Source organism: Squalius cephalus (genome assembly GCF_949319135.1).
Source record: "Squalius cephalus genome assembly, chromosome: 14".
NCBI classification, from domain to species: domain Eukaryota; kingdom Metazoa; phylum Chordata; class Actinopteri; order Cypriniformes; family Leuciscidae; genus Squalius; species Squalius cephalus.
In genome coordinates, this window is record NC_137135.1 from 32,631,481 (window position 1) to 32,657,304 (window position 25,824).

Here is a 25,824-nt window from a genome sequence, read left to right on the forward strand (position 1 = left end):
TATTAAATCAATAACAGATTAAGTGAATTTAAACACAGTGCACCCTTTTTGATTGTGTGTTAGAAATTAATAATAAAGAAAGGACTGCATGCAAAAATAATGCTCTAAAAATGTTTAATGCTCTAGAACAGTGTTTCTCAATTGGTGGGTCGCACGGCCGTTTTAAGTGGTCGCGGAGTGAGTAGTCAAAGAAACAACCACAAATTGAATTCTGTTTTTCAGAAGCGAGACTTTTATTTTGAAAGATGTGCGTGAAAGCTGTTGACTTGTCTGTCAGACGCAGTTTAGTGCCTGACAAAAACCATTGTCTTGATTCTGTGGTCAGATGAGATGTTGTCTAGCTATATGTCATTGTCATTATTCTAACGTTATTTTCATAACTTGTTCCGAAAAATTGTTTTCCTGTCCTGTCAAATTACAAGCATGTTGTCAATTAGTAAATCATGAAATCACCAAAAAGTAGGGTGACATGGGGTAAGATGACTCCTCCACCTTATTTTTTTTTCTTCTGACCATAATATAAAAGTTTTTAATCATTTTTGAAGGTATTTTAAATAATTAAAATGTGGGTCCCATGGCCAAACCAGTTGAGAACCACTGCTCTAGAACAGATTGTGATCAAATTTACATCAGTATTTTTGTGTGCAGACCTTTCTTTCTTTATTAATTTAAATAGGTTTACTTAAAGCAAAAAGTTTCATTGAATTAAAAACAAACTTTTTCAATAAATTCAATAAAAGCTTAATGCTTCATGATGTGAACAAAAAATATGACTGTAAATCTGGCTTTTTTAAGTCTGACAATCATTGATTGCACTTAAAAATATCAGATTTTTGGTCATATTGTCTGTTCACACCGTCAAAAAACAAATCTGGGTTATCAAGCATGATCTTGTGAACTATAATCCAAGTCTTCTGAAGTCTTGGATCGTTTTGTGTAAGAAACACCCCCAAACTGAAGAAATCTTGCCCTCCAGTGAATTTCCAGTGAAAAATGGCTTTAATTTTGATCTGATTCTCTCATAATGTTATCAGAATTGATATTTTTGGTGAATGATCCATTTAGCTCATATTGTGGGTGGCTAATGGAGTCATTCCTCATGTAAATCCCTGAATCACCTTGTATTCCCGAGAATTAGAATAATTCATCCCTGACTGACTCCCACAGTCCTCATGCAGCCGGCTGTATCGATTTGGCCACTAATTAAGATGTTTCATCTCTTTTCAGAAATGTGACACTCACTTTTGTAAGAGCTGATTTTGTTAAAACCAGTGACGACTTCGTAGTAAAGCACGGTTGTCATTATAATAGACATATTCAAGAGTCCGCAAACATCATCATCAATCTCCCTAATTACCTACAGATGAAACGGGAAGAGCAGAAGCCGTGATATATTGCTGTGTGTCATGTACACAAACCCCAAACAACATGGCCTTTCATAATGACTCTCGCCTCTGTTCATCCCGACGCTGCTCCAGAAAACATCATGACACTCTCCAACATGTACTCTCTCAATTTTCTCTTGCTTTTTCTCTCTTCTAAATCGCTCTCTCGCTCCCAGCACTTTCTGTGAGCACAAATGCTCCTCTCTGATGCCAAATCAATGAGAGCCTGACTCAGCCGTGAAGCGCAGGAAGAAAAAAGGAGACAAACTGAGAGAGAGACTGAGAAAGAGAAAGAAGCAGTGAAATAGAGGAGAAATGAATGTGAAAATGGATATCCAGAACTTACATTTATAGGACTACTAGTAATTAGGATGGCTGACATATTTAATAATCACAATAATATTGAGAATATACCATTAAGCAGCATTTTGAATATCACAGTCTCAATGCTCTTTTTATTTGGCCATTAAATTTGCTAAAGAGCGTGTCATTATTCTAGTTTCAGAAGTAAGAGAGCGATAAGCATAGGCATAATTTGCGGGTGGGACATGTCACCACCACTTTTCGCCTGGGCCGATATTGTTTAAAACATCTCGCAGGACGGATGTATCTAAAGAAGGCATCTCTAGTTGACTAGCATAGTATTTTTTTTTTTTTTTTCATTTGTGTTAAATAAGAGATACTGTATATTATATATCAACATATTTATTCACTGACGTAAAGACGAAACTATCATATTAAACACATTAAAAGTTCAATGTCAATCAATTAAACTCAATGTACAATTATAAATTGGTATTGTAATGTTTTTTTTATGTGCATTTGTTATTGTACATCTCGAGTATAGGCCCATTAATTGCCTTATCGCACTCACAGTTAATATTTGAGTGCTGTCTGCTTTTCTGTGACTGAAAGAGCGCAAAAACGTTCTGTTAATATATAAATTATAGCTTATACAAATGAGCTCCTGCTCTCGTGTGCTCTTTTGGCCACAACACAGCAGACGGCACACAAACCTTGACTACATATACTGTATATAGTTTTTCTTTATTACAAACCCAAACCCGAACCCGAAGATATTCATGGAACATTAACCTGAATCCGACTCGAAACCTGCAAGTTCTTCGGGTAGCGTCGGGATCAGGTCTGGAAGTAGACCTCTAAATCCTGCTAGTAATGATAATGGTATTAAATTTCTCCTTTTGTTGTGTTTGTGCATGTAAATCACAGATTGACGGTGCATGCCGAGTGTCCGATGCATCTTGAAGATTTCCCCATGGACTTCCACTCCTGTCCGCTTAAATTCGGCAGCTGTGAGTAACAGCTGGATTTATTCACCAAAGCATCATCGAGTGTCTTTCTTGTACTGACTGATTTAACATTTCAAACAGTCACCTGCAAAGTTTTAATTGTGGCCCCACTGAAATTGTTCCCACAGATGCTTACACAACGACAGAAGTGACGTACACTTGGACGAAGAACGCGTCCAACTCTGTGGTGGTGGAAGAGGAGAGCTCTAGACTGAACCAGTATGACCTACTGGGACAAACTGTGGGAAACGAAACCATCAGATCCAGCACTGGTGAGTCCGAAACTTAGACATTGAGATTTACAAGTCACAATATGGTTACGTTATTTGGGAAAAAGCAGAGATTCTTCAAGAAGTTGAAGAGCTTTTTAAAAACGTTGCCAGCATTTTTGATAATTTTCACACAATTTTCATGGCCCCCACAATATTTTTCTGTATGGATATCTGAACATGCAATATATCAAAAGAAAGAACAGAGCCTTTAAAAAATGTTGTATTCTAGCTTCATGCATTATTTTTCATCAACACTTGAATGTGGGTAAGTTTCATTAAAAAAAGCAACTTTTATAGCTTGTATCTGCTCCTTTTATTGCCTGTCCTTTGATTCAGAGATTCTGTACTCTTTCGGAAGATGCATAATAGCGTTCCAAAAATCAGATTATGTTGAGACTAAATATTACAGTAGAAGAAGAGGAAACAGTAAAATACAAGGGAAAATCTACAGTCAGACAGTCCACATGTCATAACATTGACATTAACACAAGAGAAATGTGTTACGGACACTTTGCAATGTGTTTTGTGTGTTTTTCTTAAAATAGTAGTTAAATTTGGGCTGCATGTCACATTATTTATTACATTTCAGAGCTGTTGAAACCGGAGAGACACACCAGAGTCCATTCAGCATGCTTCTGTTTTTCACATTTTACCAAATAATCCACATATAAGATGAAATCAACAGAGGCACATGTATCTTGAATGAAGGCTATGTGCATTCAGAATACAGATGTTCACTCTTAACAGTAGATATAAATGTATGGAGGAAATGGACCAAATTTCCTGCTCAGTTTTTCTGACGATGAAGCTCACTGCCATATAAAACTCCAAATTGGATCTTGTTAATGAAAACTGTCCAAACTCACAAGCTTCATCTGTATAATCTTTCTATTTAATGGAGGAAACGTCACAGAATCATGCAAGTGTAAAATTAACGAAGTTCAGTGTCATAAAGAATGATAAGTCTTATCCCAGGCTTGCATTTTTCGAGATTACTGGCTGAATTCGGGACCAGAACAAGCAAAACTCCATTAAATAGCCACTCTGGATACCTAGTATTGGTTTTAAAAGTGCCATGACAGCATCTAGTCAAAGGAATCGGGTGGCAACAAGGCTTCTCAGTGCAGCGATTTGATTGGCTATTTGGGCTGTCAATCATTTATCTGTTATAAGGTTAATTCTTCCAAAGTCAATAATATGGATTTGAAACAACATGACATTGAGTAAATGATGACGGAAGTTATACTGAACCACATGTTGGATATATGCAGATGATTTTGAAGTATTGTCTGATGTCACGGCAGATTTTTCCTTCATTCTATCATAGTTTATCAAGTGCACATTCGTTCTGTCCTGCTTCATCTTCTATGTGCTTTAACACAATCTCTCGGCAAGACTCAACAAACCCTGTCTGTCTCTTCCTCTGATTGTTCTCTCTCTCTCTCTCTCTCTCTCTCTCTCTCTCTCTCTCTCTCTCTCTCTCTCTCTCTCTCTCTCTCTCTCTCTCTCATGCACATCTTTGGGTTACTGTGACATTTCTTGCGTGTTGGCATTTGGTAGCTCAGTAAAGCGAACATATTTTCGACGTGGGGTGAGACCGAGGCCAGAGCGCATGCAAGATATTCCACTTCAGTTGAGCACAGAGAAACCAGAGGGACTGTACAATAACAACAACACACAGAAGACACACAACTGTCATATTTGCGTACCTTATCTTTGCAAATGGTCACAGCTTGCAAAGAAATTAAAGACATTCTGGACTTTTATTCATGCACAACAGTAGCCATCAACCAATACAGGCTTATTAAAAGATGAAATGGATACTTATAACTGAATATGGAAGTTGGGACGTACTGTTTATAACTAATATACACTACTGTTCAGAAGTTTGTGGTCATTAAGACTTATTTTTTGAAAGGACTCTCTTCTACTCATTAAGGTTGCATTTAATTAATCAATAATACAGCTGTAGAGAAGCTAACTTTAAGTTAGTTAAAATTAGTTTAACTATTGACATGTTTATAATCACCTGAATTATAGCATATCTGGTTTAATATCACAGACATTCGAAGGAAACTATCGCTTCATTGATTACTAAGGTTTGTTTACAGTTTATTGATTATGTAAGGTGAAATTGAAGAATGAACTAGTGTGACATTTCCGGTCATGACAACATCATGGCATTACAAGGTTTGTTTGCAGTTCGTTTCAGGGGTTTGGAACAGCTTGTTAAAGTGAACTTCCCGTAAAAGTTCGGCTGGTAAAGAGATTTGAACTACCATTGGTCTGTGGCAATTACGTAATAAGTAGTTGTAGCTTTTTTGGCTCAGCTCCTTTGACATGGAAATCTTCCCAGGTTCATTTCTTCTGTTCAGTCTGTCGAGGTCAGACGCGGATAAAAACTTGAACACACTGGAGAGCTGCTTTTGAGTAAAAACTGAAGTTTTCATTCTTATTAAAAGTGACTCACACTGTTTCATGTTTAATACTGTAAAGCTGCTTGCTTTAACTCAGTCTTTTGTATAAAGTGTTATTTAAATGAACGTGACGTGACTTGACTGGAGTGGTGAATTGCAGGACTTGGACAAACATCCATACATCATTATGATCAGATGCTTTCTTAACTGCTGTTTTCTCACTCCTGACCCTGGACCACAAAACCAGTCTTATGGGTATTTTTTTTTTTTTAAATTGAGATGTATTCATTATCTGAAAGCTGAATAAATAAGCGTTGCATTGATGTGTGGTTTGTTAGGATAGGACAATATTTGGCCGAGATACAGCTATTAGAAAATCTGGAATCTGAGGGTGAAAAAAAATCTAAATATTGAGAAAATCTCCTTTAAAGTTCTCCATTTATGTTCGCGATTTTGCTGCATCCACTCACAAAAATACATTTTTGACATATTTAATGTAGGAAACTTACAAGATATCTTCATAGAACATGATCTTTACTTAATATCCTAATAATTTGGCATAATTTGGCATAAAAGAAAAATCGATCATTTTGACCCATACAATGGATTGTTGGCTATTGCCACAAATATACCCGTGCGACTTATGACTGGTTTTGTGGTCCAGGGTCACATATTTACATATTCATCTAAACACAGCTCTCAGCAGTCGGGATATCCGCTAACAATATATCGCTGCAAAAGCTATTCTGAATTTATTTTACGCCTGAACGAAGAACGATAAAGAACTTTGCCTTGACTGAATATTTCGGGACCTTCACTGTAAAGCTGCTCGAGAATGAATTGTATTGTAAAACTGGTTGCACATATAAATCGGAATTTAATTTAATCAAATCATCAACCTTTCTGAAGTTGTGAGGACATGAAGGTAATGAGAGGAGTATTCTCTATTCAGTAGCCTGAAATATACTTGTTAATTGTTTCCATTTCATTTCCTTAGACAGAATTCCCAATTTGCTGTGCCATGTCCTGCGGGATTCGTGTCTTCTGTTCAGACCCATTTGTTAAGTGCTGTTTGCATCACCCTTAGTAAGTGTACTCAAACTGGTACCGGCGGCTCACTCACACAAACGTGTGCATTAAAACTTACATGCATGAGCCTTTGGACCTTTTCTCCTGGGGCTCTTGTAAGTCTGCATCATGTAAAGTGATATTAATCATTCATTACAACAGCGTGAACATGCCGTCTGAGGGAAAATTGGGTCATCTGCCACACTTGAGTGCGCACTACATTTTGCACACTTGAGTGTTCGCAATATCTGAAGGATTTTTTAATACCTTTCTTCCTTGAGGCCGCAGGGTCAGAAACCACTTAGAGTAAAGCCACTTCAGGTTTGTCAATCTGTGTGTGTGTGTGTGTTTTCACATTGATTAATGGTGCAATGAAGGGGTGTGTTTACAAAAACCAAGTGAAGTTGAGAGGCGCAGTGTCAGCTGAGCACTTAAACACGATGCCGGGGTACGTGACGCCCATGTGTTATTCTGGCTTATCAGTGCTGTGATAATGGCTTTAAGATAACAGATACACACTCAGAGTCAGTACATCAGTGAGCAAAGTTTCTTTCCTGACCATATATCACCCCAAAAAAATCACAAGAAAGAGAAATTTGAAATGGTATTTTCCTTAAAGAACATGAAGCCTATTTTTAGGACCATTAAGATTTTTGTGTATTACATTAATGAGAATCTAATGAGAAGCTCCATTGAGAATGAGAATTACACACACAAACACAACACATTGTGCGGACGCATTACAATAATGAGAATAATGAGGGGGAAATGTGCTTAATTATCGTGAAAATAATGTCAAAATGCATGATTTTAGTTCTCCTGTGGAACACACTCACATACACACAATTTTTTTTTTTTTTTTTTAAAAGTCGATAGGGTTAAATCTTTTGGACCTCATTGACTTTATTTTACTTTTCTTTTATGTTCCCCTGAAGAACTAAATAATTATATATATATATATATATATATATATATATATATATATATATATATATATATATATATATATATATATATATATATATATATATATATATATATATATATATATTATTATTATTATTATTATTATTATTATTATTATTATTATTATTATTATTATTATTATATTATAATAATATATAATATTATTATATATTATTAAGAAGAGGATAATATAATAAATTATATAAATAAATGAATATAAATTAAATTTAATATAAATTTATATTAATATATTAATATAATTAATATTATATTATATTAAAGAATAATATAATATATTATTATATTATTATATAATATATAATAGTATATATTATTCTTCTTATAATATATAAATTATATATTATAAGAAGAGGTTTTATATATATATATATATATAATTAAAATATTTATTAATTCATTGGTTTATTTAAATGTATTTTTGGGTTTAAATGTGACCATGACCTATTCATTAGATTCACCTGCACACAGCAATTGTTAAAGGACTAGTTCACCCAATAATGCTAATTCTTTTATTACTTTACTCATCCTAATGTCCTTTTAAATCTTTATGGTAAAATGTTGACGAATGTACAACATGACACAAGCACCACAGAAAGTGGAACGGATTTAGAGCGACATGGTGGTCGATAGAAAGAAAGTGACAGATTTCTTTCTTCTTATTTTTGGTTGAACTATTGCTTTTACCACAAAATTACCCCTCTCTCAGTTCTATTCACCCCTTTTCTGTCCGTCATGACGTTGACACACTGAGATCTGTCTGTTTTTGTGAGATCATTACTGGCGAACATGCTTGTTGACGATAGAGGCCGGGTTTCCACTGCGAAAGATGGAAAACGAGAGACATGTAGAGAGAGAACAGGAAAGATCAAATGATGCTGGCATTCTGTCAGTGACATCATGCCTAGAAGTTGAAACATCACCATGGCGATCAGCATCACGGTTGTAGTGGGAGAGGGCGATACACACTCGCTGGTGGTAATTAGCGGTGCAGATCTGTCATCGTTTGCAGAGCTTGGATGTGTGTGTATGTGTGTAGACCGGTATAACCAGACATTTGACTATCAGCATAAAGTCTAGTCCTCATTGCGTTTGCAGCTTATTCTGGCCTAATAAACACACACTTAAACATGAAGAGATTGCTTGGTAAAAGTGACCAACCAAAGATCATTTTGTTTTAACCCTCTGGACTCCACACTCTTAGAAGAAGAGGTTTTATATAGATGACAATATGCTTTGCCAGGCGCTTCATATATTATCGGTATTCTTTCAGGCAAATAATTGACTCGGGTCTTCATTCAGCTTTCAATTGTTTACTGTAAATCTCAGTATTTTTGTCTTGTTTTTCACTGTGCAAATATCAAAACATTAAAACATCGAGATTAATTTACTTGAGAAACACAATGTCTTAAGACATTAAATCTTGCTCTATGAAAAATAAAAATATCTAAATTGAGTTTATGCCTAAAATCAAGAAAATATATCTCAGTGAAGTAATACAAATAAAATAAGATTTTTTTTTTTTGTAACCCCAACCTCACTTAAGCACAAACTCACAAAATTTTTATATATTTTTTCAGAAAACATTAATATCCAACACAAATGCTATCTGTAAAAACAGACAAAAATACTATGTCATATTATAATTATTATTTTTTATTTTTTTTACAGTGCATGTCTTATTCATTACATGCAGTTTGTAAGAGGCTTTTCAGAAGATAGCATTGTGCGCGGCTGAAGGCCGTTTTCAGCAGTTTAAATGAAGTTGTATTGCTGCATCATGCCTCTTTTCAGAAGACCCTGAAATAAAGTTGTGTCTCAGAGGGCTATTTCTTTGCCTTCATTAAATGATGTGTGAAAAAACGATAGTCTTTCTCCTGTTATTACCTGCATTGGTCTTCAGGTCAGGATGAGGTCAGGCTCCTTAATGAGAATCTCTGTGTCAAGTGTAGTGTTGCTGTAATATATATCAGCTCCGTTCCGAACCCTAGGGAGCTGCCTTCCTAGACAACATTTTTAGACATCATGCCCAACTCTTCTATTCTATTCAACTTCACTCTATTTGTGTGAGCATTAATGGACTTGCTGTATTTGTAGAGCAGTTTAGTTCAGCACTCTTGGGGTTTGATTTCGATTACGACGCTGCTTTATAAAGTGTGTGTGTAGACAGTAGACGGCACAGCAGCTCACTGGGGTTTGGAATTGAGCCAGTGTGTGTTCTGGAATCTCTGCTTTCCAGAGAGAATCACGGCATCTCCTGTGACCGATCGTCATCTTCACGCTTTAATTAACATCTTCACGGTGCACAGGCGGCGGCTCGGAGTGGCTACTAACACACACACACACACACACACACACACACACACACACACACACACACGTTAGCTCTGTTCCAAAACCTAGTGTGAGCTGCCTTGCTGTCCACTGCCTACTGTAGAATAGGCTGCTATCTTTAAAAGCAAATTCCTAATAGAACTTCATAAACAACTGATTTAGAAGGTTAAACACAAATAGTGCTACTTATTTGAACTCACAATTTAGGTATTGACATTAACTTGTTGCTAAGCTAACAACAAACACTAATAAGCATAATGCCTAGCACAAATAGTTTTAATTAGACTGACACATTTTTTTTATCATATTGTTACTTAATAACAAGTTACTTAATATATTTAACATTTCTCTCAACACATCCACATCAGATTTTTTTTTTTGAGCTTGTTGCAATGCATTCTGGGATTTATATCTCCTTGCTGGAATGTTATTTTAGTATTATTTATATATTATTATAGTTTTTATTATTTTTTTAATTTGATTTGATTTTTATATTTTCAGTTTTAAAATTTGATTTAAGTTAAGATTTTAGTTATTTTGTTTAAATGTATATATATATATATATATATATATATATATATATATATATATATATATATATATATATATATAGTACTATTTAGTTTTGTTTTGTTTTATTTTAGTTTTAGTTTTTATTTATTTATTTATTTATTTCCAGTTAGTTATTTTAATTCTTCAACTTATTTCAGTTAGTTTCCAAGGCCATATTTCCATTTAGTTTAAGTTTTTTATCTAACATTTATTTCAGCCCGTTCTCATCCCAAGGCGTCATATACTGAGGCTTTTGACATTTCGTCTACATCGAACGCACATGGCACCCTTTAGCGTCAATATGAGACGCAGATAGATATGGGCCAGAAGGCGCCTCCTAGCGGTCTAACCCTAACCCTACCCCAGACCTAAACCTACCCATAATCTGCGTCTCATATTGACGCTAAAGGGTGCCATGTGCGTCGGATGTAGACGAAATGTCAAAAGCGTCAGTATATGACGCCCTAGGATGAGAATGTGTTGTTTATTTATTTATTTATTTATTTATTTGTTTGTTTATTTATTTATAGCTTTAGTTTTTATATTTTTAGCTTTCATTTTAATTTTAATTTATTTTTTTAACTTTTGTCATTTTGTTTGTTTTTATATTGCTATTTAGATTAATTTTACAGTAAATGAGTTAATTGCTAACGCCTGGTTCACACAGCAGGATAATTAGGCCGATTTTAGCCCCGATTCACCCCTTCCGACAATCTTAAGGATGCTCCGATTATCGTAAAATAATTTGATCAGATATCTCTGCCGTGTGTGGTGTGTTAAGACTGCTCTCGTCTGCTTGGAAGGACTCCGGGACCGCTCCGATCTCAAATCGGGGATATCCAACATGTTGGATTGTTTTGGCCCGATTTCTCCTCGTGTGTGGTGTCCCCCGGGGACAAACAAGCTTGCAGCCTGTGGACTGTGGCGTGTAGATTTTTTCTTTCATCCATTGGCTGCTCTATAGTATTTTATCACGCTATCATTCATTCAAGTGCTAAGAAACAATTCAAGCGCGATAAAACGCAAAAATAAGAACTTAAATCTGTACTGGTGGCGCGCTGTCTGTAAATCTCCTCTCTGTGTGACACACACACACACACACAGGACTCATGCGCACAGAATGCTTCAGACAGCGCGCAGCCGCATTGAGTTCTCTTTCACGCTTGAACGGACAAAAACACACAAAAGTATGCCAAAATGTTCACTTTGTCGAGTATCCTCGTAAGCACAGTATTAAATTACGTTTGATCTCGAGGGATTTTGCGAGATTTCCCGTCTGACCTGGGAATGCTCGGGAGTCAAATTGGTTCGTGTGTGATGTTGATTTTGCCGTGTGGCTGCGCACCACACACTGTACGACCAAAACTGTTAGACCCGTGCTTTTTTATCACCGTGTGTGGGGTCTCTCAGGTTTGGAAAATCGGCCGACAATTTTAAAATCGTCCCGTGTGAACCAGGCTTAAGGAAACATTTATAATTTTTGTTTAACGCTTTTCATCTTAGTTTAATTTTAGCTTTTGGTCATTTTTTTGTATGTAATATATATGTTTAGGTTTCATTTATTTTAATTTCAGTTTTAGTTTTAGTTTTTATTTATTTCCAGTAAATTTCAGTTTTATTTATTTTCCAGTCATTTTTAGTGCTTCAGCTTAAGCTCATTTCAGTTAGTCGCAAAGGCAACATTTAGAATTTCCTTTAAAATAGTTTTTCCATCTAATATTTATATTTTATTTTATGTCAGCTTTATTTCAATGAACAAACATGATGCTGCTTTATAATCCAGCCAAGGTATAGGCAGCACGCTAGGTTTTGAAAGAGAGCTGTCGTCTTTCTCCACAGTAGAGCCACAGTCTTATTTCCCTTTTAAATCTTTTTATTCAGTGGAGACACATTCTCACACACGCACACGCCTGAACTCTCTGTGCACATTTACATTTCCTCTTGCTGTTTTTTTCTAGTGGACTGCTATTAATTAAATGAAAGCAGACGCAGCTCATCCTCATCCGTGCTTATTTTCCCCAGCGCAGCTCCGTGCTGAGATAACCGGTGCTGGTGAAAGGAGGAACCGTCTCCGAGAGGATGCCGTGTGCAGTTCAACAAGGAAAGGAAAGAATGAGATTTACAGGATTAGAGCTGGCTAAAATCCGTCAGTGCTTCCTCTGCAGAAAGGACGAGGAGTTTCCCCCTCTGCCAAATGGCACCAGCTCGGCATCCTCCACCAACATCCAAAGGCACCAGATAGATTTCTCTCTTCTGTTGCCATGGGCAACCAAAGTCTTCCTCCATCCTTGGGTTATGCCTTCCCTCTCTTTCTCTTTCTCTCTCTGTCTCGTGGGCCACTTGCCGGCGGAGATTCTCAGTTTCCAGGCGGTTTGCCACGTTTCTGTGTGTCTCTGCGAGCGGTTGGAATAATGCTCTGTGATAATGAGGTTGAAAACCTCATGATGATGTCGAGGAGATTTTCTTTCTTTATGTCATTTTGCTCGGTAACAATCTGTCTCCGTAGAGTCGGTTCAGACTGACCTGATCGTTTGATCCGGAGCTTCATGAAATGAGGTGTAATTCTGGCTTCCCTCAAATAGTTTCCGGCTTATAATAATATGCATCTTTCCCTCCCCTGCATCAGCCCTTTCAGAATATGTAATATGCATCGTAATATGCGTTTCATAATCTGTTCTTTGATGTCCTATTTACTGAGTGCCGCTTATTCACCTGGCCCCTTTTTACTTCATCTTTTCTTATGATTTCCCATCAGGATCCAAAATTAGATTTGCTAACACTTTCTTTTGATTGTCCACTTTAGACATTCTATAAGTAACTTTGCAACTACATGTCAACTTACTCTCATTAGAGTAGTAGTAGACTGTCTGCTTAATATCTGCTAACTCTTTATTTTGATGCTCCCCAACAGACATTACACTGACTATAAGTCAACTTATTATACTAACCTGAACCTAACAGTCTAATTATCCAATGAGATTTAGTTGGCATGTAGTTGCAGAGTTACTTATAGTTAATACAATGTCTAAAGTGAACTATCAAATTGTGTAGCACTTACTAATGGTGACTGAATTGGGGAATTTTATCAGCCATAAATATTTCTTACTGATCATGAAACTTGTTTGTCCCTTGCATATTTGGCGCTTTGCAGTATATCATGCATTAGCAAGTTTCTCTGTGAAACTAAAAATTGAGATCCATCATGATCTTGATCTTCATATTTTTTAAATCCTTTTATCCTTGTTTACGAAGCTTTGAAACTGTATAGGAGTTAAATAATTGCCAATCCTTTGACTACATAAATATAGTATTTAAAAGGACGATATCTTTTTTAACAAATATCTGAATGTAAATTTATCCAGTTTATTTTTGTAGAAAACTTCTGGTTCCCCTGATAAACATTTGATGAATGAATTTTCCACTGATTTAGATGTCATGTGACAGTCACTGAGCTTTTTTTTCAAGTAACCACTTGTATGTCTGTATTATGTTGTGAATCTGATACCCTCCAGTGTTTTTTTTATTTACTCAACAAAGCCTATTTGAATCTTATTTTGGACTGGTTCCCATAAGTCTCTCTTTTTCCCCCACAGGTGAGTACACTGTGATGACAGCCCACTTCCACCTGAAGAGGAAGATCGGTTATTTTGTGATTCAGACGTACCTGCCGTGCATCATGACCGTCATCCTATCCCAGGTGTCCTTCTGGCTGAACCGAGAGTCTGTTCCGGCCCGAACTGTTTTTGGTGAGTTTAATCTCTGATTGAATCTCCAATTTACTCACAAACTTCAGATTGCTCTGGGTTTTTGGGAATATTTCCAACTTTGGACGCTACTTCGGAGATGTGACATATGGCCCTATAATAATACAATTGCAAAGAAAAAAAAACTCATAGAGACCGTCGCCGGTTACCATCGTAACCTCGGTTCTCTGAGAGGTGGGAACGAGACATTGCGTTAGCCGGCTTGTTCGCTGTTTGATGAGCTGTGCAAACGTTCCGTCGTGATTCTGACGCAATTGTCGCATCCATGCATTTTAAACCGCCCGCGAGCCTGTCAGTATTTGCATACTTCGAGACAATTGGCCAGCTGTTCCAAGCTAGCCCATAAGATTTCAACAAAAGTGGAGAAGGGAGGAGTTCCCACAGCGTATCTACGCAATGTAGAGTTACCGCTCTCGAAAGGAAACTCAATGAGCATGCAGTTCCTCTTTGATTTTATCTGGATGAAAATACAAACGCATTTTTTTGGGTTCCTTGATGGATACTTTTATGCTTGCGAGGTGTGTGAGGTGTTTTAACTCTCTCAGCCACTGCCAGCATTTTTGATCATTTTCACAAAACTTACATGGCCCCCTAGAATATGTTGTTGAATTAATATCTGAATATGCAATATATCAAAAGAGAGCCCTCTGCTTTAAAAAAAAATTAATATTCTAGCTTAATGCATTCCTTTTTTTAATCAACACTTGAATATGTTTCACAAAAAGCAACATTTGCATTTTTGTCAAAGACTATGTCTGGATGGGATTCAGAGCGATGATCAAAACATAGATGGAGTAGATCGAGTCCTTCAACACCCTCATCCTGCTCATCCTGGGTCCACATTTCATTCAGCAACATTAGGCAGTTTTGATTTACATGCTGTTTAATGTTGATGATCACGTTATTTTACATATTCATCTGCTTACGTATGCTATCGCTTGTTTCTGCATCATCTTCACGTGTCTTTTGATCTGGAGATTCAGTACTCTTTCAGAAGATGTGTCATAGCGCCCCCTACCGAATAACAGTGAAAACATGGAAAGCCGGGAATTTCCATCAATGGCGGGGAAGCATTGTCTCATAAATGACGGAAATTTTCGTCAATGGAGGGGAAAGAGTTAATATCATAAATGGAACGTAATGATCAGTGTTTTTATCGTGTAATATGTTGAGGTTTCAATGAAATGGTTGATTACATTTCAAATCTTTCCACACATTTGCTGTTGCCAAACTGATATTCTGACTTCTGCTGGGTTTATGATGCACTGTTGGCCTCCAGCCGAACTGATGGAGAAAATCTGCATAAATTAATTTACTGTGACAGATTAATGGAGGACTAAGGTCACACTGAGCTGAATGAAGGTTTGATTTTAGATTAAAATTGACATGGCTGTGATTGAGTCTAGATTTGCAAGATATACGTACTGTATGTGTTGTCATAGTTACCCATTCAGGAGGAAATTAAAGTGAAGTTTACAACAGTTTTTTGACTATCTTAGAGAGATCTTTTCTAGAATAAAAAATAAATAAATAAAAAAATCACCAGATTTCACAGTTTGAATCCCACACTTTATGTATGATCAGCTCAGATGAGAAAGTCCGTTATCTTGGCATTGTCTGATATCTTTGCAGCACCAATGTACTGTTGATATTAGGCAATTATTTCACAACCCCAGAAAAATACTGAGGTCCGGACCTCAATGGTGGGTACAGCCATGGCCATGAAATACAAAAGTATGACTTTTTTATTCTAGAAACTGGAGCATGTTTTCCAATATTTATTAGTTAATAGTTAATAAATGTAATAGTTATTCCAATACACCTGATTGTAGTTAATTAGTTGAGCCTCTATGACCTAAATTGGTGATTTTAAGTAGAGGTCGACCAATTGTGATGTTTACCAATAACGATAACTAGGTTGGACCATGCTGGCTGATAACCGATTAAAGTTTTTTAAAATGGATACTGAATGAAACCAGCATAACACATAAAATACTGATGAACATTATTACAAAAATTAAAAAAACAGTACTGAACCACGAAATCTTTTTAAATATAAAAAATATAATTACATTAATTATATCTTGATAATTTGTGTTAGTTCAAATTGCATTTACTAATGTTAAGAAACACAACTTTAAAATGTATTAAATATCAAAATTAACAATGAACAATACTTTTATTAACTTTAGTTGATGTTACAAATTGACTTTATTGTAAAGTGTTACAATTTCATACAAATCCAAACAGTCATGCTTGCAGATGGCCATCTTTAAATATCTACACAAACACCATAGCATTGAAATTAGACACACATTTGTATGCTCTCACACTTTATTTGTTACTATTTTAAAACTATTAATGATTATCTAATAAAAACAACAAAATATGTATTACTGTGATGATGAAAAAAGAACTGAAATCGAATGCGTTTCTATCGGATGATGATACAGTTTGCTTTCTTGTCACTAGCTTTAAATATGCAACTTCGCTGGCTAACGAATGCATAAAAGCGACCAGCTGGACTTAAACTAATGCAAATAAATGGTAACAATCGTGACATTAAACATTTGGGTCGGGCTTGCGTGTGTTTTTGTCACATTGTTTTAACCGCTTGAGGTATTAGTTAGTGTCCTCTCTGGTTACTCAGGCAAACATACTGCTGTTCTCCACTAATACAGCATCTAGTCAACAAATGAATTACTTTATAATGATATGAAAACACGTACCGTAGTGTACTGTATACATACCGTTTCATTGTCCGTTTTAAATCTGCATCTGAAGTGTCCGCTCTGTGTCAAAACAAACTCCACAAGGCGTCAGTGATGGTTTTATTTGACCTCTAGAGGCCGCTCACGTACTGTTTAATGACAGTGGACCCTTCTCAGCCGCCCACAAACGCAAACCCTGTAAAACAGTCGGTATGGATTTTTACCGATAACCGAATGTTCCAGTAATCGGTAATCTGTGCAGATTAATCAGCAAAACCGGTTTACTCTAACCTTAAGTACTGAAATCATCCAAAATGTGCATTGCCGGTGTACTCCAGGATCAGGACTGTGAGAAACACTACTGTAGCTGAAGAAGCTGAATTGACCTTCAAGCTATAAAATTCACAAGGAGCCCTGGGAGCCTTTGGCTCCAGAGTCTTCTGCCCCAGATTAGAGACTTTAACGGGGAAGCCGGTCCTTTCTGGGCATTTCTGTGAGGATTTATGGAGCTCAGGTACGGAATAATTCGGTTACTGTGGAGATTCCCTGAGCTCTGTGTTGCTAAGCAGGTAATGTTGAGGAGATGAGCCCTCCTGGCAGAGGTTCTGATGTCTTTCTGCCCCTTCCGTCTGTCTCTCTTTATGTCTTTGTCTTTATTCTACCGTCGGTTTCTCTCTCTGTCCCTGGAGTCTGTCTGGCAGTTCTTCAGCTGTCCCGGCCTCTTTCTGTCTCTTATCTTTCTCGCTCTGTCCGTCTATTATACAGCCTTTTAAACAACCTTCCATAAGGCACATGTTCAGAGCTAGCGTTCCCAAAAGAGATATTGTTTTGCCAAACAATAACGCTAAAACGTCAGTATATTAATGCCTCACGTTAATTGTAGAGCATCACATGAATCGTTAGCATGTTGTGTATAGCTTATTAGAGTTAAATGATGTGTCGAGATATTAAAGTTGAAATAGAGAGAATGGCATAAAAATGGAGCTCAGATGTGCATGACGGCGGTCGAGAGCTGCATAATTGAAAACTTGCTCTGGGCTAAATGGCTACGGAGTGTTATCTAATGTATACTTTATTATGACGCTTGTACGTATGCTGTATACTGTGTTTTTCAATGTGTTGCATTACTAAAGTAATAAAGGATTAGTCCAACCGAAAAATGAAAATGCTATCATTTGCTCACCCTCGTGTTGTTGCAAACCCAGAAGAGTTTCTTTCTTCCGTGAAACACAAAGGCAGTTACACTGCCGAACGCCCAGAGTGCTTTTCGAAATGGGGACTGGGGCTTTCGAGCTCCAAAAATAACAAAAAAAGCACCATTAAAGCAGTCGGTATGACTCATGCATTATATTCTCTAGTCTTCTGATGTGATGCAATAGCTTTGTGTGAGGAACACGGCAAAGTTTGTGGAAAATCTTGCCATCGGCGACAACTCTCAAATCTTCAGCTCAAATATGGTGTGTTAAAAACGCATTGCACCAGGTTTGATGACAGTGATGCCAAATCCCTTGGTTTTTCACATGGTGTGAATGATTGGCAATTTTGAATAAATGGGTGTCAAAATGGCACGATTTATTTATTTTATTTTATTTGTGAATAAATTACTTAAATTTTAGTCTGCTCCTCACTCAAAGCCATCATGTGACTTCAGGGGACTTGGAATAGTGCATGAGTCATGTGGATTAATTCAGTGGTACATTGTATGTTCTTATTTATTTTTTAGATTGACAGCACGTTCATACACATTTACTTCTGTTGAATGGAAAAAACATCTTTTGTGCTCCGCAAAAGAAAAAAAAAGTATTACGGCTTTGAGTGAGAGTGTAAGTGAATGAAATGTTCATTTTTGTCAGAAAATGAAAGCATCTTAACTTGACAGCGGAGAAGAAAGGGACTGGTCTCGCCATGTGTGATGAATGGTCAGCTATATGTTTGTTTGCAGCTCAGTCGATAATGATACTTGATGGAAACTGAAAAATAATTACATAGAATTCTGGTGGTCACCATTCCATTTTATAACCTAAATTTAGGATGATGGTTTTTCAGATGGTGTTTTGCTTTTTTAAAAGTGACAACAGAAGCATTTGAAGTCGTTGGAGGCAGACAGGCAGTATGGAGTTTCTTTCATCTGCCTGAAGTGTTCAAGTGTGTTCGATTACATTTCTCTCCATGCCATAACTGATCCTTTTCCATCATGCAGTCTAGTGTCTGACAGCGTCTCTACGAATGAGATGATTAAACATTTGAACTCTTCAGAAAGCAAATCACCTGCTACCTAGGCGATCAGGCTCTCCACGCTTCTTAACTGCTCCCTATACAGCTGTATAATACAGTCAATATTAAATCAATTTTAATCTACCATGTCTTCATTTATATTCTACTTTAAATGAGTGCACATTTATTTATTTATTCATTCATTCATTTAAACCTTACATTTAGTGATCTATGACTGTTGTGATGTTTAATATAAACAAATGACAAAAAATATCTTTTTTATCTTTTAATTTATTAAAATGACATAAATCAAGTAACTAGCACACTTTTATTTGTTTATTTAAACCCTAAACTAAATGATTATTGACTGTTGTGGTGTTTAAAATAAAAAGGTATGTCTTTTTACTGCCATTTTTAGTATATAAATATTATTGTATTATTTATTAAAATTATAATCATATAACTGCCGTACTTTTAACTAGTACACTTGTCTAGTAAACATGTATTTATTTATTGAAACCATACATTAAGTGATCAATGACTGTTGTGATGTTTAATAAACAAATTACAAAAATGTAAAATGCTATTATATAAACATTGTTTTATTTATTAAAAGTATAATCACATAAGTATTGCACTTTAAACTTGTATGTATTTATTTATTTATTTATTTATTTAAAGCCTAAATTAAATGATTAATGACTGTTGTGATGTTTAATAAAAACAAATGACAATTTTTTTTTATTTATTACAATTATAATCACATAACTTGCACACTTTAAACTTGTATTTATTTAATCCCTAAATTAAATAATTAATGACTGTTGTGATGTTTAATATAAAAAGGGTATGTTTTTTACTGTCAATTTGTATGATATAAATATTATTTTATCATTTATTAAAATTATATTCATTTAACTGTGGCACTTGTCTAGTAACCACTTATTTTAGCCATACTTTTGAGTAGAAGGCCTAATGAGATTAATGGGTAAATATCTCCAGTTCCTGAGTAAACTTGTTCTATATGCTGTTTGCATATTGAACAAATACACTTCTTATGATTTGGATTATTATTTAAAATGGCCATTTAAAAAAGTATCATTTGTGTGCGGTCACTGACCTCTTTCACTCTTCGCTTTCACTGTGGTGTCTTTTTTTATGACTGATGTGTTGTCACTGCTTTATCAGTGGATGGATATCTGCATTTTGCCTCAAGATTTCTGATAGTCAGGTAATGTGATCCATCCAAAACTCCTCATCTGCTGCTCTCTGGTTGTCAAACCGTTTCAAACCAACATCCGCTGGCTTCTGTCATGCTCGTCCCACCCGGGATTGAATACTGAAGAGTTTGACGGCGATGGAAATTAATTGGAGGCATTTGTTTACGTGCATGGTCGCAGTCGGAGTCCCCAAGCTTGCCGTCTGTCAGGTGGATCTGTCATTGCAGACCCGGATCAAGCAGGAGTCAGGAACAGGTTCCTCTCCAGAATCCCTTTACGATGTCACTGAGTCTCAGCTGGGAGCATTCAGAGCATCGCGCACTAAAAGTCGTGAAAGTGCCCGAGGATTCTCATTAAGGTTATTGTCTCTCCGGTCCCCGACCAAAGAAGGCTGTCATCTTGTTGTATTATTCCCTCAAAAACAGAATTATTCAAGCCCTTCCTTGTAACTCACAGGTCGCTTTCTAAAAATACTTTCATTTTAGAGTAAACACGGCAGAGTTCTAAGAAAGGGACAGAAATGCAAAAGAATGAGAGCGATTCAGGCATTTAGAGGTGAAAGTGTTGTCGTGTTTTTGGTCGATTAGAAGCCCGAAGACTGGAAAGAATGTGGCATACCAAAGATATAACAACAGGGACATCCCTACAGACTCAAGCTTTAGAGACGTTTGGTCATTGAGGTGAAGTATGTCATTCTTGTGATGTTAAAATACTTTCTCCTGTGACACAAATGTTGGTGTGTTGCTCCACACGTATAAAGAGCTCTTGCGCTCATGAAGACCTTGTTTCAGGTCGAACTTGGGTTATGTTTCATTACATCCATCCATCTATCCATCCATCCATCCATCCATCCAGCCTCTGTATTGTCTAACCAAGGAAAGATGTAGAGTGCTTTTTGGAACAATTCTGACCAGTTTTTATTAATTATTTTATATATTTATTTATCATTGTATTTATTTATTTTTATCAGTATTGTTCAACCAAAGGAGGATGTATATTTAATTTTTTTTGTAACAATTCTGACCAGTTTTTATTCATTACTTTATATATGGATGTATTGTTTTATTTACTTAATGTTTTATTTATTTATCAGTATTGTCCAACCAATGGAAGATGTTTTTGGGAGCAGTTTTGATAATTTGTTTTATCTATTTATTTATTTATTATTGTATTGTTTGTATAGTTTTTATTATTTGTTTGTTTGTTTGTTTGTTTGTCACTCTTTAATTTGTTTTATTTATTTATCTATATTGCCCAACCAATGGAAGATGTGTTTTTGGGAACAATTTTGACCAGTTGAAGTTTGTTTAAAAATATTTATTTATAACTTTTTATTTATAACTTTTTATTTTGAAATACAGTTGTTAAGTGTTTTAAATTATGTTTTATTCCATAAATAATGCTATGCAATACATACATTTTTTTGTGTGTGTCTATGTTTGTCAATACCGTTGCTAAACCGTTGTTATTTTTCATTTAATGTTGGAATTGATTTCTGCCACGTTCGTGAGATGCCATACAACTGCATCTTGGCGAAAACTTTTGAGTTGTATTTCAGCATGAGTTTAAGTTGAAAGTCTAACTTCAAGAAGTTCTAAGTTTGAATTGAGCTCTGCATTGGTTTATTACAGTAATTTGCATTGCATTGTTATTGTTTATATTCTTCTCAGGTGTGACCACTGTACTGACTATGACCACTTTGAGTATCAGCGCTCGTAACTCCCTGCCGAAAGTCGCCTACGCCACAGCCATGGACTGGTTCATCGCCGTGTGTTACGCCTTTGTCTTCTCCGCCCTGATAGAGTTTGCTACCGTCAACTACTTCACCAAGCGCGGCTGGGCTTGGGATGGCAAGAGCGTGGTCAATGACAAGGTAATGATCATTAATCATCTCCCAGCATGCTTTGTGTTGTTCGGGTGGGGCGGCGTATGGATAGGATTGATTAACTTGGTGACAGTGCGTTCAGTTTTTGAGTAATGTGACGTCTCAGTTGACAAATTAAGTGACTGACAGGAAATTCAAGCCTGGAAGTAACTGCACAAAATTGCATATTTCTGCTTTGTTTGGGTCTATGAATACAATTTTGAATATAAATGGCCACATCCATGTTTCATGTAAAAAAAAATCTGAAATTTCCTGTTTCTCAGATGTTTCTCCTCAGAAACAGGCCATAATGATCTCACATGTGCTCAACATATGAACTCAAACATTTCTTGTTTAATTCATCTTAAATGATTATAGGAAATCATCCATTATTTTCTTTTAACATTTTATACTGTATTTATATTGTTGTATACATCCAATGTTTCTCCATCTGGTTAGTGCACCTTAGAAAAAGCGATGTGTCTCATTACGGTTTACCTCTGTAAAATATATAGGCGTTCATTTTAAATGCTGAACCAGAACTGATGTTCACTGATGTCCTGACTGTAAAGCCATGCTGATAGTCTATGATACATGAGGCTCTCTGCATTTCTGCTGCAGGTCAGAATGAGATAACCACAGAATAATCCATAATGATTTTATCATGGACCGCTGCATATTTCAGTCATGTGAGAGTATAATAGGCCCTGTTTACACCTGGTATTAAGATGTGTTTCTGTGGATCGGGTCACAAGTAGACGAGGGAGACACATTCCTGTTTACACACTTCTGTCCTGATTTTTCAAGGGGAGGGTCTATGGGAGGGTAAATGTATGGGCTTTTCAGATCTTCCGATTTAATGTACAAAATAAGCTCACGCAATTTAGATATTGTTACGGCCCTTAATCTAATTTTGGCTCTTTTAAAAACACACAAAAGACAAGGACCGAACATATCAACGCGACTGGAGACGACGGAAAAACACACGTCAAGAAGCAGTTTTTTTTCTGCTCTGACAGCCGCAAGACCAGCCGAACACTGTGAGTGTGTGTTAGAAATCAGGAATGATGAGAGAACATTGTGCTTGGTACATTTTTCGTCTTCAAACAAACAGGTCTCCAGCCGACAGTTTAAATCCCGTCTGGCTAGAGCTCTTCCGGAGAGGCGTCTTTTGTGGCTTTTCAAACACATTCGACCACATGAGAGTCTACAGTACGAAATCAATCCGGGTGAATGTGTTTTCAACTACCACTGGATGTGATTGAAAGTGGATAAGCTCAAACGTTTTAGACCCCGTTTACACCTGTATTTAGTGTCGTCCACTTATATTAATACCAGGTGTAAACATGGCCATAGATCCATGTTATCCCAATACTGTTATAAAAAAAACAAAAAAAAAGGGACGACTCGTTTGCTGTGAGTTGCAACCCTTTTCTGAGGAGGAAGAGATCTTGGTCTCTGAGAAATGTGGTTTGCTCTGGCTTCCATTAATTCAATTGTCAAAAGTACTAACACAGGTCTAATGGCTGCAACAACAAACACATCTGTTGTAATTGTGTTGAGGAAGGCCATGGCAAGGAGAGTTGTGAAAAAAAAACATCTTATTTTTGTAATTGCACAGGTGATCATTAAGCTGCATCAAAACAGTGTTCCATGTAATCAAAGAATAGGAAAAACAGAAGTTCAGATGTACAAAGAGGATCGGTTATCCTGAATCAAAGAAAATGGTGGCCGCTGCACCTGTTTAAACGTTTGCTTCTGCTGTCAAAATAAAGCTGTGTGAACAATAGATTGCCAGACAGGTATCACCTGGATGCTTAAAGAGAAACCTCAAACTGTTTAGAACTATATCTAATCTTAAGGACGGATAATACAGGAATTCAGAGCAAAACTCTTTCAAATGGCATTCATCTCAGTCAGAGTTCGACAACTGAGAACCGAAAGGCAAATAAAAATAACAGAAATGCAAGCTCTTCACAATCAAAAGATGAAACTTGAAAGACGAGACAAATTAAAGATGTGGAAATGAAAGAGGGTGAACACCATAGTAGAAGGAGCCCATCTCCTAAAGGTAGAATTAGGATGGTTCCTATTCTTCCTAATAGGTAATGGAAAATGTTATCATCCAATGAAAACTGTCGTGGTGTGAGGGGTATTTTTATTTTGTAGTTATTAATCTTCTTTTTGTATGTCTTCAGAAGATACAATTACCATTTGATTGGGCTTTCTCTTTTAAAAATGTGACTATTCTGCCCTAATTACAATCGGGCTTCCGGTGGTACAGCCATTTTAATTAGAAATGAGGTGATTCATAGTCATATAAATATTATCAGCAATCTACAGGTGACTGATGCTGCAGAAAACCATTATAGTCTGTTGTATTTACATTCCTCCTGATTTAAATTTGACACACATGGACTTGGATAACCTTGTCGCTCAGCTCCCATCTCCCTTTATTCTAATGGGAGATTTTAATAGCCATAGCTTTATGTGGGGCAGTAATCATTGCAATACACAAGGAAAGAAGATTAATAAAATACAATCTTAGTCAACGCAGAATGGTTTCAAGTTCTCACAAACAAAAACTCTTCATGCATTTCTGTCAGCTTCGTTCATTCATTGTACAATGAACCAGTGACAATTATGTTGTTTAACAGTTGTTTATGGATGGAGTCCCCATTAATGTTGACCAGGTTTCTTGGTATCACCTTTGACAGGAATCTGTCTTTTATTCCTCACATTAAATTACTTAAAAAGAAATGTTTTAAAGCCATGAACGTTTTAAAGGTTTAATCCTAAACCATGTGGGGAGCAGACAGTTAAACTCAGAAGAATTTGTACAGAACTTTGATTTGCTCAAAGCTTCACTATGAAAGTATAATTTATAGGAAATCACTTATATGACTTTTGGATACTCTACACCACCAAGGCATATGATTAGCTTTGGGAGATTATAGAATATCAATCCAAAGTCCATAAGTAGAAGCCAGTGAACAGTCCTTGGAAAATCAGACGAATAAAGTTGGATTTAAAATATCCCACATGGAAAGAACCTATATAAACATATATGTTTTAATATAGGTTTTGATATAGGTTTTTAATATATGTGACATATATAAAATTGGCCGTTTTCCTATATTATATGTACATATATGCACATATATGTGTACATATATGTGTGCATATATGCACGTATATATGCACCTATATATTCACCTACATATGCACCTATTTGTTTACCTATATATTAGTAAAATTATTAAAATCCATAGCTATAAGCAACATAAATACAAGCCCAAAATGTAGAAATTTACATTATTTATTTACTTAACAACAATCAAATAGTACAAGAACAAATATAAGACAAAAAACTGACCAGAAAAAAAATAATTTTTTTTTTATCTTCTTTGATAGATGAATTCGAATTCATATCGAATTGATAGATGTGCCTATCTGAGCTAGGTGAGAGTGAGATATGAGTTACAAAATGACCATCCTGCCAGCTATATAGGAGACATATCTTGTATGTACATATAGGGCTTATATGTGGATATAAAGAAGCAATACAGGAGACCTATATGGCCTGTATATGCACATATATGCACCTCAATTTTGCCTATATGTGGCATATATACGTATATATGCAGCATATAAATTATCATATATGTGCATATATGCTGTATATATGCAGCATATATGTGCGTGCATATAATCTGCATGTAGGTTTCA

At 36.0% G+C, this 25,824-nt stretch overlaps 1 protein-coding gene across 2 annotated transcripts in view; it reads left to right on the forward strand.

Moving 5' to 3' along the window:
• Nucleotides 1–25,824, forward strand: part of gabra2b (gamma-aminobutyric acid type A receptor subunit alpha2b) — a 65,184-nt gene that overhangs the window by 34,071 nt on the left and 5,289 nt on the right. For both annotated transcript variants that reach the window (XM_079893204.1, XM_079893205.1), the window contains exons 6-9: nt 2,616–2,698; nt 2,824–2,967; nt 13,916–14,068; nt 21,902–22,104. In XM_079893204.1, coding sequence (XP_079749330.1) covers nt 2,616–2,698; nt 2,824–2,967; nt 13,916–14,068; nt 21,902–22,104 — 583 coding nt within the window. The remainder of the gene's footprint in view (nt 1–2,615; nt 2,699–2,823; nt 2,968–13,915; nt 14,069–21,901; nt 22,105–25,824) is intronic.